Source organism: Rutidosis leptorrhynchoides, chromosome 11 (assembly GCF_046630445.1).
Source record: "Rutidosis leptorrhynchoides isolate AG116_Rl617_1_P2 chromosome 11, CSIRO_AGI_Rlap_v1, whole genome shotgun sequence".
In the NCBI taxonomy this organism is placed as follows: Eukaryota; Viridiplantae; Streptophyta; class Magnoliopsida; order Asterales; family Asteraceae; genus Rutidosis; species Rutidosis leptorrhynchoides.
Genome location: NC_092343.1, coordinates 44388713 through 44404282, shown reverse-complemented (window position 1 = coordinate 44404282; position 15570 = coordinate 44388713). Strand labels below are relative to the sequence as shown.

Below are 15570 nucleotides of genomic sequence, written 5' to 3'. Positions count from 1 at the left end.
GGATCAAGTTTGGTGCGCTCATGTTTTGGAATATGGACAAAGACCGAGCACCCAAATATTCGAGGTTCAATGCTAAATGAGGTCAGGAGGGTATGGAATTGAGAAAGAGTATCTTTAGGAGTTTTTGTGCCCAAAATTTTAGTGGGTAAACGATTGATAAGATAGGTAGCGAAAGCAAGAGCTTCGGGCCAAAAACTCTTCGGAGCTTTGGATTCAATTAATAAAGCTCTTGTCATTTCTAAGAGTAGTCGATTTTTTCGTTCGGCTACTCCGTTTTGTTCGGGAGTATGAGCACAAGATGTTTGGTGAATAATCTCTTTATCTTCACAAAATTGTTTCATTGAAGTATTGACAAACTCACCCTCATTATCAGATCTTAAGATTTGTATGTTTTTGTTAAATTGAGTTTGTACCATTTTATAAAAGTGACAAAATTTATCAAAAACTTCTGATTTATGGGTTAAAAAATAAATCCAAGTCATTCGTGAATGGTCATCAATAAATAAGACAAAGTACCGAAAATTTCTCCCCCCAATAACTGGTGCAGGACCCCATACATCAGAATGAATTAAAGCAAAAGGTACATCTTTTCTAGTATTACTAGGTTTAAATGTACTTCGGTGGCTTTTGGCCAAAATACAAGTTTCACAATTTAAATTAACATTAGATGGAAAGAGACTAGGGAATAAAGTACGTAAATATCCGGTAGAAGGGTGACCCAATCTCCTATGCCATAACCACGCCTCCCTATCAGGTGTTCTGTGTGCAAGCATCACAGTACCTTGTTTAGTTACTTCGTCTACATAGTATAACCCACCCCGTTCGGTGCCACGCCCAATAATCACCCCAATCCTGATATCTTGAAGGATACAGAATGTGGGGTGTAGTAAAACAGAACAATTTAATTCTTTCATAACATGGCTAACGGATAAAAGTTTATAAGATAGGGTTGGAATGTATAAGCAATTTGATAATTTCATAGTCGAAGTAATTTCAATTCTCCCACCCCCTTCAACCTGTACAACCCCTCCATTAGCAGTTTGAATTTTATTTACCCGAGGTTTTGATTCGGAACAAAAATCGGTTTTTTCAAAAGTCATAGTGTGTGTGGCACCACAATCAAAAATTCATTCATTACTTTTTACGTTTGAAATTGTATTTGTTTTTCCAATATCAAGAGACTTATCTAAATTAGGAGATTTATCTAAATAATTTGAGAAATTCTCACAAACAGAATTTTCATGAAAATCTTTACGAAGTGTATTATTAAATTCAAAAGATTTGTCAAGTGGATATGTAAGTGTCGAATATATCTTTTTTTTATTTAATTGAAAATTTATTTTTGAAATCTCAAATAATGAAAAGCCATGACTTTTTGACTCTTCATTCCCTGACAACTCATCGGATAAAAGACCACTTGTTTTATTACTTTTCATCTCAAAACCTGCTTTATTTCTCTTCATCTCAAAAATGGGTTTTGCTTTATTTCCTTTCATCTCTCGACTTTTTTCATAATTCTCAGTTTGTGATGTCTTATAAAGGTTTATATTCTCTTGTTCAATTAATTCTTGAAGACAATAAAATCGATTAGGGTTCTTCCCTTCTCCGGTCGATTTTTGCAATTTAGGGTTTGAGGTTTTTTTCTTCATCCCTTTGGCCAGAATTCGTGATTTGAGATTAAAGTCATTCGACTGTCTCTTTGCAACCGGTTTTTGTGGGTAAAGCTTAAAGCTTTGGTCAAATTTAGGGTTTGAGGGTTTTCCTCTTACCCATTTGGTCCTTTTTTGCAATGAACAAGTTTTTAAAGGTGAAGATTTACCTCTTGCGGTGCTGTTGCAGGTAACCATATGGTTGCCGTCGGCTTTTGCTACTGCCGTCGCCACTGTGTTCACCACTCTACCATTTTTCCGGTTGCTCCACCATTTGGGGTAACCAATTACCTCAAAGAAATTATTTTTTATGTGTTTCGATGAACCACAAAGTGTACACTTCAGCAGCCATGGTTGTCGTGGTGACTGGTGGGTTGAGGCAGTGGTTATCGTTTTGATGGTTGTGAGCTCTGTTGTCTTCCCTGGTGACGGTCTTTTGTTTAGCCTTGTCCCAAGGGTTCGTTGGCATAAAGCATTGAGGTAACTAGGTTTATTTTGTGTGGTTAAATTGTGATTCTGTGGGTTATTGGACTCAAGAATTTGTGTTGAGCTACCGTCATCTCTTGACATGGTAGCTTGATTCAAGAAGCCAGTATTCTGCTTCTTCATTTTTGAGCTACCATCAATCTTTGACATGGCAGCCTAAATTCGGTAAATGATTGAAGCTATACAATGGTTACTTTGATTATAGGATCAGCAAACCGTAAGCTCTGATCCCATGTTAACAAAGTAATCGAAATTAAACTGATCGCTTGTATTGATATTATTCAAGATTATGATATGATACAAGCTTGAATTGGTTTTTTTACAATGAAAAACTAAACTATCTATAAAATAGTGTAACAGCTAATTCCTATTTTGGAATGGAGCTTTGTTACTTTTTTGAAGGAATCTGCTTTTGGCTAAAGGAGGAAATAGCTGTTAGTCAACTCTTGGTCAACTGTGGTCAACTCTGGTAAACTCTTTATAGGACATGATGAACTTATTAAGTTCTGATCCTTTATTTCAACATTATAGATCTGCCACTGTTAAAAGCTATACATGTCCAAAGCCTAACTCGAAGACGTATGTCTTTTGCTGATACAAACCAAGAAAAGGTGATCTTTTCTATTCGACCCCCACACCATAAATAGGACAAATTATAGAGGTACATTCAAGGCATCGAAATGTAAGGTTTAATCTAGTTGGAAACCGATCTAAATTCAAATGCTCTAAGAATATATTAACTTTGATGGGCAAGAATTTGAACCATAGAGTACCTTTCAAGTTAGATGGAAGAATAGCTTCGTCGATGTGGTGTCCGCCGCTAAATATTGAAAAAGATCAATCATTATATAGAATCTGTCTTGTGATTGTTGATTTATAAAAATTGAAATCACATAATAGTTTTTTTCTTCCTATAATTAGACAAAAGAAAAGAAAGAAAGCAAGATATATTGACTTACCTGAAAAGACAACGCTTTATGAAGTTCCTTTACGACCACTTTCATTTCTAGAGGGTTATTGTAATCATTTCTCAAACACTTGTAAATTATATCAATAAATGTATTCAAAGAATCTTTGTTGGGCCGAGAATAATTGTTTCCACAATTGTATTCCCAAACTACGGGAGATAACTTTCCCTTTATTGTTCCGTTTTGCAGCCAATGTAATGACAATTCTTCCAAATCCTGCCTTACTACTTTCTTGAGGTCGTTTTTATGAAAATCGCCTAGGATGCATGTCCCACATAGTATTTCCATCATAACTATTCCGAAACTAAATATGTCTGATATTTTTGTTAGTTCATCCGTCATACCATATTCTGGATAGTGTAAATCACCAGGATCGCCCTCAAATCGTCGGGTAACGTGGTCATAAGTTTCCGAGTGAAACATACCTGACTTTTCAAAACCAACAATCTTTGCTCCCCAAATGTCATCCAATTCAATGTTTTCACTATTTATATCACCGTGAATTACCATCTTTTGGTCCTCCATCTTATTGTGAAGATAATCTAATCCGTTTGCAACATCGATGCAGATTTTTAAACGTATTTCCCATGTGAGATTAGCATCATTCAAAAACTGATGTAGGAATTTGAAAGAATTGTACACATAAAACAACATCTTCGTACTACCTTCATCGTAGAACCCAATAAAAGATTGTATGTTGGGATGCTTACACCGGCCAAGTATATCTATTTCTCTAAGGAACACATCTTCTTTATGTTTAATCATTTTCCGCGCTACTATGTGGCGTGTCTTGGGTACTTCATGTATATTCTTCAAATAAATATGCGTTCTATCATAACACTCGATTTCTTTTTTATGAAGAACACGATTTTGGATCGTCCCTGATAATCTTGAAAAGTGACTAGTTGGGGCCGAGTTAGCTATGTGTGTCAACCCAATCCTCAAATGTTCCAACTTCTTTTTTTTTTTTTTTTTTTTTTTTTTGAAGGCAAGCTTGCATCAGTCCGGACCGAAGCCTAGTCATCATTTGCACACACACACGCGCTTTCGGGCAGGAAACCCGAACCACACTCTGAGGATCCGACCCTTAAACCATCCCGAGGGGCAGGCGGGCAGGATCTTAGTCCCGGAGCGGGTCGGTAAAACCTTCCCTTTGGGCCACCTTCAAGGAATAATGTTTCAATTCCTAGAGCGGGTGACGAGGTTCGAACCCGAGACCTCTAGCCCTGCGAGTACACAAGTGTAACCGCGGTACCATTGAAGCAATGCTTCGTTGGTAATGTTCCAACTTCTTTACCTGTAGCATTGTCAAAAGAGGGAAAAAGAGGTTACAATTTAGGGGTTGAGCAATGTGAGGTTTATACACTACCACAAAAACTGATAAAAAGAAACCCTCCTAAGAATCCCGTTTTAGAAGAAATATGAAAAAGAGGTTTCTAAAGAAGAGACCGGTTTTTATTTAGCTGCAATTTAGGAACTGTTTTCTTTATAAAAAAAAACAGGTCTCTATTACTTACTTTAGGAACCTATTTATATATTAAACCGGTTTCTGACATTGAAATCACTTTCTATAGAAAACCGATTCGTAATCTCTTACCTTAGAAACCCCTTTTTACGTAAAACCCGTTTTAATGTCTTTTCTCTCAAAAACCTGTTACACTCTATTACACCTACCAATCAAAATACAAATACATTCACTAATTCACTCCATTAAAACTTCTCCAAAAACTCTTTCAAATACACCAACAGATTCACAAAAACACTGTCAAATACACCAACACAGCTATATGTATATTTTCTATTATGGAGAATCTGTTTTGATGATATATAACACAATAATGCACTGAAGTTCGGTTTAATGCATAAAGTGATCAATTATATCAACGTCGGTAAAACCACTTAGTTTTATCTTATTTTGCAAGTTCCCCTACTTTAATCATTACTCTTACTCATGTTTGTTTTAAACAAATTTTGCAGGTATACCTTAAACAAAATTGTCACTTGTGCCTTAATTCTTTAAGATATGCGTTAAAAGATATCAGTTCAAACTTAACTATAGAGTGTGTGTATTTTCTTTATAGTTTATGAGCGAGGTAAGTTCCACTGTAACTTTGTAAGTCAACTAGAGGTCTTTTTGTAGTTCTATTGGCTCTTCACAACTTAGTGAAGGCCCTGTATTAATTTAATTTTTATTTTTTCGCCAACAAAAAAAAAAAAATTCTAGGTTTGTTGTTCTAAAAGATTATTAATCATTATTGTGATTAATTAGGATAAACAACATACCTTCCAGAAGTCTGATATTTCTAACACAAGCTTCTTTGAATCCTCCTCCTCCTCCTCCTTCTCCTTCTCGTTCTTGTTCTTCTTTTTCTTCTTCTCGTTCTTTTCATTCTTCTTATCCTACATTAAATCGCTGAAGAGGTTAATTGCACATTGCATCTAGTCTGTTACTGTACTATTAAAAAGAACATTTCTTATATTGATTCTAACCCTAAACCCTTGCTTATAAAGGGCAAAACAAGGACTTGTACTGTTATCCAAAATTTAGTGCAATGCCTTCTTCAATTGAAATCGTTTGTAAAGATACGATAACTTTAGTAAGTAAAGATACGATAATTTACTTGAAACTCCAATGCCTTCTTCAGTTCTGTTAAAACTACTCCGATTGTCGGGCGTATATCTCCATCATCATTTAAACACCAATAGACAATGTTTATGAATGTAGACAATGAACTAGGCACGATTTCTTCACTTGTAGCTTTAAAAACTACCTCATTTTGTTTATTGCTTTCAAACTTGTGTTTAATGAAGTTAAGTAGAGACTCTTTCCGATGCTTGAAGAGCATATACGTGTGTCTACCTGATAATATCTCAAATAAAGCAACACCAAATGAATAAACATCAGATTTTACGGTTAAAATACCCGACTTTAAGTACATCGGGTCCACGTAATCTTTTGTGCCGCAAGGATGATCTATGGCGAAGTTTGTTTGCTCATTCATTGTACTTCTGAATGAAAGTCCAAAATCACCAATTTTCGCCTCCCAATCATCAAACAATAAGATATTAGCAGTTTTGATGTCCCTGTGTATCACCACCTCTTTTCCTTGAGTACCTTCATGAAGGAAGTTCAGTCCTGTTGCAACATCTATGCATATTTTAAGCCTATTTCTCCATGTAAGACTAACATTATTCAAATGCTTATCCAGACTCCCTTTCGAAGCATGCTCGTAAACAATGAGTTTTTCATTAGTTTCATTGCTATATCCAATAAGACCGATAATATTTTCATGATTATACTCGTAAAGCAATTGTAGCTCATTGTAATATTGTTTCTCTCCTTGACCGCGACCTTTATCCAACTTCTTTACAACAATGGTAGAAGGTTCATTGAATAGTTCAAGTTTTCCTTTGTATACTGCTCCAAAACCTCCTCTTCCTATGCAATTTGCGGGATTAAATTCTTGTGTGGCTAATTTAATGTCATTAAATGACATTCTCATAGGGTCCTTGTGATTTTCCTGGGAATCAAGAGACACTAGATGAATATACATGTGTATATATATATATATATATATATATATATATATATATATATATATATATATATATAGAGAGAGAGAGAGAGAGAGAGAGAGAGAGAGAGAGAGAGAGAGAGAGAGAGAGAGAGAGAGTGATAAGATATGTAACTGTCCCTTCATTATATTCTCCATTTTTTATATTGACTTATGTGAAAATATAATACGTTTAAAGTGGGGATAAAAGAAATGAAAAGGTAAGATATACTACGAAGTCTTATTAAATTATTGACTTACGTGGAAAGATAACGATTGCTGAAGTTTCTTGATGATGAGTTTAATTCCTGGACGTTGATTTTGAGATTTCGCTAAACACTTACATGTGATATCCATAAATGTATTCAAAGAATTTTTGTTCGGCCCTTTCTTCAAAAATAAATTGCTTATGTAGTTTTCTTCCTTAATTCCGCTAGCTAACTTCTCTTTTATTATACCCTCGTCACACCATCGTCGCACCAAAGATGACATCCCTTCATTTTCTTTCCCGTCCTCGTGTTCTACCATAAAACAAGGTATGCCACACATGATTTCAAACATAATTACTCCAAAACTATATACATCTGATTCTCTCTTTAGTTTATTGGTCTTAACATATTCTGGATCCATGTAATATGTCTCTTTAATATCCCCATTCATTTGGAGAGAATCATCATTTTGGTTTTTATGCTTTGTTACTGAGATTTCAAATCCAACAATCTTTGCCCCGAAATTATCATCCAACTCAATCTTTTTACTATTTAAGTCGCCGTGAATTACCATCTTTTCGTTCTCCATCTCGTTGTGAAGATAATCTAAACCGTGTGCAATATCAATACAGATTTTCAAACGTTTTTCCCATGTAAGATTACCGTCATCCAAAATATCATAAAGGCGTTTATTAGAAACATAGTCATAAAAAAGCATCATCTTATCACCATTATGATAAAATCCAAGAAAAGATTGTATATTGGGATGCCTACATCCGTAAAGTGCCTTTATTTCACTAAGGAACACATCTTCTTTATATACAAGCAATTTGGCCGCCACATGATGGCGTCTCTTGGGTAATTTATCTATATTTTGTTGTTCAATGAAAAAAACATTTTGTTTATCGTAATACTCAATTTCTTGTTTGAATGTATGATGGTAATTGTTCTTATAGGATCGTGCATAATACTCCAGAGGCGATGGCGGGATTGAGTGAATGTGTGTCAGTTCAATTTTCAAATGTTCCCAGTTCTTCACCTGTACCATTGTGAAAAGAAGAGGTAGAGATTACAACTTATACTTTTTTTAAAGGGCTTTCACGCGAAATGGTGAATATTATTAAAGATTAACAACGTATTCTTGTTAGAACATTAAGGATGAAAGTGATATATGTATGTGTGCGCGCGCGCGTAAACAATGTTTTAAAAAAGCTTTTACGTTGTATATATTACGTAGTAAAACACAGTAAAATTATGCACAAGAAACGTTAAGTATGTAAAACATGTATATATATATACACGTAAACAAACAACTGAACAAGTATGGTAGACATTATATAATCGTGCTTAGATTACAAGTTCTCTATAATTATTGTAAGTATAGCTTTTAATATTATAGCCCATATAAAAAACAAATGGTATGCATGAATATCTTTGGAAATGACATTCAGTTTTCCGTCAAAAAATTGATACCATACCGTATAAAAAAAGAATTATCCCAAAACCAAGAAACCTGAACCGATACTGATGCCGAAACCTTTTTGGTACGGGTTTCGGTAGTGATACCAGTTAAGTTTCGGTATTTTCGATTAGTTTTTTGCTCGTCCCTACATTAATGATAGCCTTTTGATATCGCATTAACACTTATAGATTATGCCTTTATCCTTTCAAGTCTAATTATATACGGAGTATTTATTTACCAAGTACAGTTAGATCTTTATACTAGGCTAAGCTACACTTTAATCCCATTAACATTTGTTAGTGTATGCTAACAAAAATGAAAGTAGAAAATCGGTATTTTTAGATTTACAGTAGGATAATTAACCCGTTTAGTATAATCATCTTAATCTTAACAGATATAATAAAAATACATAAAATCGATTAATTACCTTCCAGAGGTTGGGGGATGATATGTCCAACAAATTCTCAAATATAGGAGGTATTTCATGCATCTCATCCTTCTCTTCCTACATTAATTCAGCAAAATTATAGGACGTTATTGCCTATTGCAGCTAATGCAAGTATCGTATTATTCTGTATTAGCTTTATTATTCTTTTACTCTTTTATTTGTATCGTACTATCAAATTTTAATGGTAAAACAGCAAGATTAGGGAGGTAGTTTGATATTGTTCTAGAATATACTATCAGGTACATTACTAGATATAAATTAAATTAAATAATACAAAATAGGAAGAAAAAAAAAATATTACAATGCTACTTCACAATCACATTACTCTCTAAGAGATGATAAATCCACTTATATTTTTAATAAATCATTCACAACCATTTTTCTTAACCATTTTTCGATTTATGCGTGTCATCGTATTAACTATGATAATCATTCACAACCATACTTACCATATAACATGTATGTAGAGTATAAATATATGAGTAGATTTATATAAAAAAAAATAAAAAAAAATAATACAATATCATTGCCTCTACTTCAACCCATACACGTCTCTAGTTTAGTAAATAAAGATATCATGAAAAATATTAATGATATGTGTCGTTATACACGAAGTATCAAAAAAATGAAAAGTCAAATGTACAACTTATAAAGGAAATTATAGAAATAAATATTAATTTCTAAGATGCAACTATTTTTATAAGTGTCTTCTTGAAAGAAATCAAAAATAAAATAAATTAAAGGATCGCCTTACTTGTAGAAGATTTGCTTTCTCGAGTTGATTGTAGAGTTTCTCTATTTCTGGTCGTCGTGTTGGATCCTCTTGTAAGCAAGAATACGCTACTTCTGAAAAGCATTTGAATGATCTTGGATTCATTTGATTCCATATATCAGGGTGAATTATATCATTCATTGTTCCATTTTCATAATGAAATTTAACAAGTGGAACTAGCAACACATTTTCCTGAAATGCTTTCCTTCCACACAACAATTCGAACAAAACGACACCAATTGAGTAGATATCTGACTTATGATTCACACCTCCATACTTTCCAACTGCGGAGTCTAGATACCCTTGTGTGCCAATTACTTCCGAATTCACAACTTGATTCAATCGTTCTTTCGATTGTTTGATGCAATACTCAAATCCAGATAACCTAGGCTCCCATTTCTCATCTAATAAAATTGTACAACTGTTGATGTTACGGTGTATGATATAATCACCTTTCAACTTTGTACGAATATTAAATATTCCTGAGCAAACCTTTGCAGCAATAGACAATCTTTGGTTCACGTCGAGTGTCAACGGGTCGCTTATATATTGAGAGAGACTTCCCTTGCGACAATGGTGGTTTACGACGATCTTCTCACCTTTTTCGTCACAAAAGCCAATCATTTTGACTGTAAAATAATGATGGTCCTCCATCAAAACAGATAATGTAGAAAGTGTAGAAACCTCGGTCCAGAACTCGATGTCTCCATTTAAAGACTTACGATCTAATCTCCGAGCAGAAATTTTAATCATCTTTCCGTGGTGCTTAAGTTTCCCTCTGTAAACTTTTCCAAAACCACCTTTCCCGATGATATTCTTATCGGAAAAGTTATCGGTTGCATCTTGTATCTTTTGAAGTGGGATTTGTAAGTGATCAAGTTCGGTGATTGCAGATTCCATATGTATTGTATCAGTCAAGTAAAAATGAAGCAGCACAAAAGCAAAGGGGAAGGAGAGATGGATCGGAGGGTGAGAGTTTGTGTGTTTCACGTTTGAATTAAAAATAAGAGATAAGAAAGATTACCGGATCTCAATAAATTAGTCGCCATTGTTATTATACAATTTTCTAACAATTTCAGAGGGTGTACACATTACACATGTTAGTGTCTATATGTTTGTAATAATTAAACTGACAGTTTTCAAAGTAATAATTAAAATATTATCACGTTGTTAGCATGAATGACTTTTTATATCATTTGGTGAAGGATTATTCACCGAGAGTCACAGGTTCGAATCATGTCTAAGACGAATATTTTGTGGTAGCCAGGGAACGGTTGGAAATTGCCAGAGAGTAATTCTGCTGGGTTGCGTAGGGTCGGATTATTCGCCCTCCCGTGTAACCCGAATAGGGAAAACCTTCCACCTTTTACTTTTTTTGGTGAAGGATTATTCAAGATATATTAACAAAAAAGTCCTTTATTCAAACGTGTTACAAAAATTCAGCCGAAACTCAAAATGCCCTCCGAAGACGCAAATGTCATGAGTTATTTGTGAATCCGAGATTATTGGTCGTAAATGTAGGTTTTGTAAAAGCGACTTAAAAACTCGGCTATGACCAATAATTCTCAGACATGCAATTCGAAATGACATTTGCGATTTGCGATTTGTGATTTGTGTATCTCGCTACTCGGGGCTACTTGGTCAAGACTTTATATGGAGTACTTGAAAACTCAGGAAGTACTCGACCAAATCTGACTTTGACCGATTTTCAGAATAATCTCGAGTTTGGCCAAGTTTTGGCTCAGTTCTAACCGATTTTCCGAATAATCCTAAGTTTTGATCGAGTTTGATTACTCGGTCCGGAGCTTTCCGAAAACCGAGTACTAGGGGGTACCGAGTTCTTACCGAATTCTGCAACCTTGGTCCAAATAGGTATACTACGAGCGACCATGAAAAATGGAAATTTTGAAAGGAATACGTTGTTCTAAATGTATTTTGCCCATACAAGACCTTGTTGTTGAGCTGAATAATGTAAAATGTGAACCCATTCTACCAGTATAATCTCCGTCATTACTGAGAATCCATTCGACTTTGTCTTCGCGCGTATTAGAAATAATGACCGAAGTCAGTAACTAAAATAGCTGAGATGCTTTGCGGATATCAAATTGAGGTTGCGGAAAACAAACTACATGTGCATCGTGATCAGAGGGGGGAAGGTAACGATCTTTTATTGTGACTTCTTTGAAATGATATAATCTATATAATGAAGGGAACTTTTGTGCAAAAAGATAGTTGGGTTCATAAACTTTGGGGGTCATCAGAATGTAATTTTGTGCAAAAAGAGAAAATTGGAAAGAGTGGGGGCAGCTTCTAATATGGGATACAAGTTTTTTTGAAGCTAGTTTCATGTGTGATTGTGTTATTGGCATTCATGGTATTCTAAAGCATACAAATGAGGTAATTAATATAATAAATGTTTGTGGTCCCCATGATGATGCCAAAAAAATCAAACTATGGGATAAATTGAGTAGTATGTTAGAAGGAAAAGAAAATGAAGCTTGGATAATTTGTGGCGATTTTAACGAAGTTAGAGAAGAATCCGATAGGTTCAATTGCGAATTCCTTGAATACAGGGCTAGAAGATTTAATGATTTTATTGCAAGTAATAGTCTGATGGAAATTCCATTGGGTGGGCGAAATTTTACTCGAGTTAGCGATGATGGGGTTAAATTTAGTAAGCTTGATAGGTTCCTAGTTTCCGATAAATGTCATTTTATATGGAGTGATCTAACCGCAGTTGCTTTAGAAAGAAAATTTTCGGACCATTGTCCTATTGTATTAAAAGATGATGAGAGAAATTTTGGACCAAAACCATTCAAGGTGTTCGATGCTTGGTTTACTGATGAGGGTGTTGATAAGCTTGTTCAAGATGCTTGGAAAATTTCGGTCCCTGAGATTCAACGTAAGGATTGTATGTTCAGAAATCATCTTAAAAATGTTAAAAATGCGCTAAAGGATTGGAGTTATAACAATTTGAAAGGTATTGATGGGGATATTGAGGCTTTGAAAAGTGTTGCGATTAACTTAGAATTAAAGGCAGAAAGCATGTTATTAGATGATACAGAACAGGCCTTGTGGAAAGAATTAAGAAAAAAATGGTTAGAAAAGGAGAGGCTGAAAACGGAGATGTTAAAACAGAAAGCTCGCATTAAATGGGTGATAGAAGGCGACGAAAAACAAAGTACTTCCACTCACTAATTAGGAGAAAAAATAATAAATGCAATATTCGAGGGTTGTCGATTAATGGTGCATGGAATGTTTCGCCTGTTGATATCAAGGAGGAAATTTTTAAACATTTTAAGGGAGTTTTTGTGGAACCAATTATTGAAAGGCATTCCATGGAAGATTTATCATATCCTTCCTTGTCTAATGATTCAGCATCCGCGTTAGAACATCCATTCGATGAAAAAGAAATTCATGATGCAATTTTCGATTGTGAGAGCTCTAAGGCACCCGGACCCGACGGGTTCAATATGTTTTTCTTTAAAAAATATTGGGATATTATCAAAGTGGATCTCGTTAATGCTATAATGTGGTTCTGGGAAAAAAGTGAATTTTCGAGGGGGTGTAACTCTTCATTCGTTACATTAATACCAAAGAAATCATATCCCCTTGGTCTCGGTGATTTTCGTCCTATTAGTCTAATTGGTAGTTATTATAAAATAATTGCCAAGATGTTGTCAAATAGATTACGACGAGTTATCCCATCTCTTGTCGGCTCGGAACAAAGTGTTTTTATAAAAGGTCGGTATATTTTGGACGGTGCTCTAATTGTGAATGAAAGTATAGAATATTTAAAAGATAAAAAACAAAAAAGTATCCTTTTCAAAGTCGATTTCGAAAAGGCCTTCGATTGTCTCAATTGGGATTTTCTTTTGGATGTTATGAGATGTATGGGGTTCGGGGCGAAATGGATAAATTGGATTAAATCATGTCTTACATCGGCATCTATTTCTATTTTAGTAAACGGATCCCCGACGCGTGAATTCTCTTTAGGTAGAGGCATTCGACAAGGGGACCCTCTTTCCCCTTTTCTCTTTATTCTTGCAGCGGAAGGGTTAAACATCTTAGCAAAAGCGGCCATTGAGAAGGGTTTGTTCAAGGGGGTTGAAATCGGGAACGATAAAGTTTTAGTTTCGCATTTACAATATGCAGACGATACCATTTTTATTGGTGAATGGTCTCGGGCGAATACGTTAAGTCTCCAAAACCTCCTCAAATGTTTTGAATTGGCATCGGGGTTGAAAGTTAACTTCCATAAAAGTTGTATCTATGGTATAGGCGTGAGTCAAGATGAGGTTAACCGTATGGCAAATCGATTTGGTTGCCAAGTGGGGTCATTTCCGTTCACATATCTCGGGATGCCTATTGGTGCAAACATGAGCAAAAAGAAATGTTGGATTCCGGTTATTGATAAAGTAAAAACGCGACTCTCAAATTGGAAAATGCGATCGATGTCATTTGGTGGAAGATTGGTTCTTATCAAATCGGTTCTTAATAGTCTACCGTCGTATTACTTCTCGATTTTTCGTGCCCCGAACTGTATCCTTAAATCACTTGAGAGTGTGAGGTGAGCGTTTTTTTGGGGCGGGTCGGGTTCGGGTTCCAAAATTTCTTGGGGCAAATGGGATCGTGTCGTTTCACCTTATAATTTGGGCGGGTTAAATATTGGGCTTTTAAAACATAAAAACCTTGCTTTATTGGGAAAATGGTGGTGGAGGTTTAAAACCGAAACCGAGTCACTTTGGGTCAAAATTATTCGAAGCATCTACGGTTCATGTGGTGCTTTGGGGTTGGATAGCGAATCACTTCGCTCTTCAACACCAAGCACTTGGCGTAATATTGTTATGGCAGGTCACGAGATTGAAGATATGAACATAAACTTTAAAGAGTCCTTCATCAAATCAATTGGAGATGGTTCTTCAACACTTTTTTGGGACGAAACTTGGGTCGGGGGAGAAAAACTAAAGCTGTTGTTCCCAAGGTTATATCGGTTAGAAGCAAAGAAGGATGTGCTGTTATGCGATCAAGTCAACATGAAGTCAAAAACGTTGATGTTTAATTGGGAATGGTTACGGGCTCCGTATGGTAGAACAAAAGGTGAATTCGATGCACTATTGTCACTTATTTCCAATTTTAACTTTGATGGTACATAAAAGGATTCATGGAAATGGTCTTTTGCAAATGATGGGCAACTAACAGTTGAAAAACTCACTGGTCTTATTGAGGAAAAAGCATTTGAAATCAATAATCTTAATTGTGAGACAATGAGAAATAATTTTGTTCCAAAGAAACTAGAAGTGTTCGTGTGGCGTGCGGTTCAAGGTCGTATTCCGGTTAGGGTGGAGCTTGATAATCGAGGGATAGATCTTCACTCCGTAAGATGTCCGATGTGCGATGATGATTTGGAGACCGCATCCCACTCTTTAGTCTTTTGCAAAGAAGCTATGGAGGTTTGGGATAAGGTCTTTGCGTGGTGGGGATTTGGTAATATGTCGAATTTAAGCTTAAACGAAATCTGTCGCAGTAACTGTCCGAGTTCTACTTCAAATTTTGGTAAAAAGTTATGGCAAGCCGTCGAATGGGTCTGCTCATACTTAATTTGGAAGAATAGGAACAACATGATTTTTCGAGAAAAAAAATGGGTCTCTTCGGTCGGATTGAATGAAATTCAAATCAAATCTTTTGAATGGATTTCAAAAAGATCAAAAGGGCGTCGTCTTGATTGGCTTACTTGGCTAAATGATCCTAGTATGTATCTTAGACTAGTTTAATCCATAATGTCGTGCGGGTTTGCTATCTTCGCAACCTAATTATATCGAGTATGTAATTACATTTTTGTGTTTGGTGTGTCCTTTTGGTTGTTAAGGCTCACCATTGTTTCTATTTTGTTATCAATAATACATGCTTGCTTTTCAAAAAAATATAAAAATATAATGAAGGGAACAGTAAGTCTAAAGTATCACTCCCCACCCAACAATCATGCCAAAAAGAGATGCGTTCACCGTTTCCTACACCCCAT

The 15570-nt window shown here is 35.3% G+C and overlaps 6 protein-coding genes across 6 annotated transcripts; 2 read left to right on the top strand and 4 right to left on the bottom strand.

Annotated features, from left to right (window-relative positions):
- Positions 1-603: 603 nt before the first annotated feature.
- Positions 604-2425, bottom strand: LOC139876654 (uncharacterized). The gene is made up of 2 exons (XM_071864012.1): positions 1820-2425; positions 604-759 (listed from the first exon to the last, which is right to left on the bottom strand). Exons 1-2 carry the CDS (start codon positions 2283-2285, stop codon positions 653-655), a joined length of 573 nt encoding a protein of 190 aa, XP_071720113.1. The 5' UTR covers positions 2286-2425; the 3' UTR covers positions 604-652.
- A 93-nt stretch (positions 2426-2518) lies between these two features.
- On the bottom strand, positions 2519-4058 carry LOC139876653 (probable serine/threonine-protein kinase At1g01540). The gene is made up of 2 exons (XM_071864011.1): positions 3095-4058; positions 2519-2955 (listed from the first exon to the last, which is right to left on the bottom strand). Exons 1-2 carry the CDS (start codon positions 3866-3868, stop codon positions 2917-2919), a joined length of 813 nt encoding a protein of 270 aa, XP_071720112.1. The 5' UTR covers positions 3869-4058; the 3' UTR covers positions 2519-2916.
- A 747-nt stretch (positions 4059-4805) lies between these two features.
- Positions 4806-6657, bottom strand: LOC139874508 (probable receptor-like protein kinase At5g38990). The gene is made up of 3 exons (XM_071861934.1): positions 5725-6657; positions 5387-5503; positions 4806-4865 (listed from the first exon to the last, which is right to left on the bottom strand). The coding sequence occupies exons 1-3, from the start codon at positions 6655-6657 to the stop codon at positions 4806-4808; spliced, it is 1110 nt and encodes a 369-aa protein (XP_071718035.1).
- A 249-nt stretch (positions 6658-6906) lies between these two features.
- Positions 6907-10506, bottom strand: LOC139874507 (uncharacterized). The gene is made up of 3 exons (XM_071861932.1): positions 9531-10506; positions 8756-8833; positions 6907-7905 (listed from the first exon to the last, which is right to left on the bottom strand). Exons 1-3 carry the CDS (start codon positions 10446-10448, stop codon positions 6907-6909), a joined length of 1995 nt encoding a protein of 664 aa, XP_071718033.1. The 5' UTR covers positions 10449-10506.
- A 1388-nt stretch (positions 10507-11894) lies between these two features.
- Positions 11895-12746, top strand: LOC139874506 (uncharacterized). The gene has a single exon (XM_071861931.1). The coding sequence runs from the start codon at positions 11895-11897 to the stop codon at positions 12744-12746; it is 852 nt and encodes a 283-aa protein (XP_071718032.1).
- A 1649-nt stretch (positions 12747-14395) lies between these two features.
- LOC139874504 (uncharacterized) lies at positions 14396-15322 on the top strand. Its single transcript, XM_071861930.1, has 2 exons — positions 14396-14648; positions 14751-15322. The coding sequence occupies exons 1-2, from the start codon at positions 14396-14398 to the stop codon at positions 15320-15322; spliced, it is 825 nt and encodes a 274-aa protein (XP_071718031.1).
- The last annotated feature ends 248 nt before the right edge of the window (positions 15323-15570 follow it).

What these genes read in the sequence shown, in the direction of transcription:
- LOC139874506 (XM_071861931.1), top strand. Translation starts at nt 11,895, where the DNA reads ATGTGTGATTGTGTTATTGGCATTCATGGTATTCTAAAGCATACAAAT.
- LOC139874508 (XM_071861934.1), bottom strand. Translation starts at nt 6,657, where the DNA reads ATGTATATTCATCTAGTGTCTCTTGATTCCCAGGAAAATCACAAGGAC. An exon ending in AGAAGGCATTGGAGTTTCAA is followed by an intron (nt 5,504 to 5,724) that starts GTAAATTATCGT and finishes GATTTAATGTAG; the next exon opens with GATAAGAAGAATGAAAAGAA. An exon ending in AAATATCAGACTTCTGGAAG is followed by an intron (nt 4,866 to 5,386) that starts GTATGTTGTTTA and finishes TGTATTTGACAG; the next exon opens with TGTTTTTGTGAATCTGTTGG.
- LOC139876654 (XM_071864012.1), bottom strand. Translation starts at nt 2,285, where the DNA reads ATGTCAAAGATTGATGGTAGCTCAAAAATGAAGAAGCAGAATACTGGC. An exon ending in CTGCAACAGCACCGCAAGAG is followed by an intron (nt 760 to 1,819) that starts GTAAATCTTCAC and finishes GCTTGCACACAG; the next exon opens with AACACCTGATAGGGAGGCGT.
- LOC139874504 (XM_071861930.1), top strand. Translation starts at nt 14,396, where the DNA reads ATGGCAGGTCACGAGATTGAAGATATGAACATAAACTTTAAAGAGTCC. An exon ending in TCCGTATGGTAGAACAAAAG is followed by an intron (nt 14,649 to 14,750) that starts GTGAATTCGATG and finishes GGCAACTAACAG; the next exon opens with TTGAAAAACTCACTGGTCTT.
- LOC139876653 (XM_071864011.1), bottom strand. Translation starts at nt 3,868, where the DNA reads ATGATTAAACATAAAGAAGATGTGTTCCTTAGAGAAATAGATATACTT. An exon ending in ATAAAGCGTTGTCTTTTCAG is followed by an intron (nt 2,956 to 3,094) that starts GTAAGTCAATAT and finishes TTCAATATTTAG; the next exon opens with CGGCGGACACCACATCGACG.
- LOC139874507 (XM_071861932.1), bottom strand. Translation starts at nt 10,448, where the DNA reads ATGGAATCTGCAATCACCGAACTTGATCACTTACAAATCCCACTTCAA. An exon ending in AGAAAGCAAATCTTCTACAA is followed by an intron (nt 8,834 to 9,530) that starts GTAAGGCGATCC and finishes GAATTAATGTAG; the next exon opens with GAAGAGAAGGATGAGATGCA. An exon ending in CATCCCCCAACCTCTGGAAG is followed by an intron (nt 7,906 to 8,755) that starts GTAATTAATCGA and finishes ACAATGGTACAG; the next exon opens with GTGAAGAACTGGGAACATTT.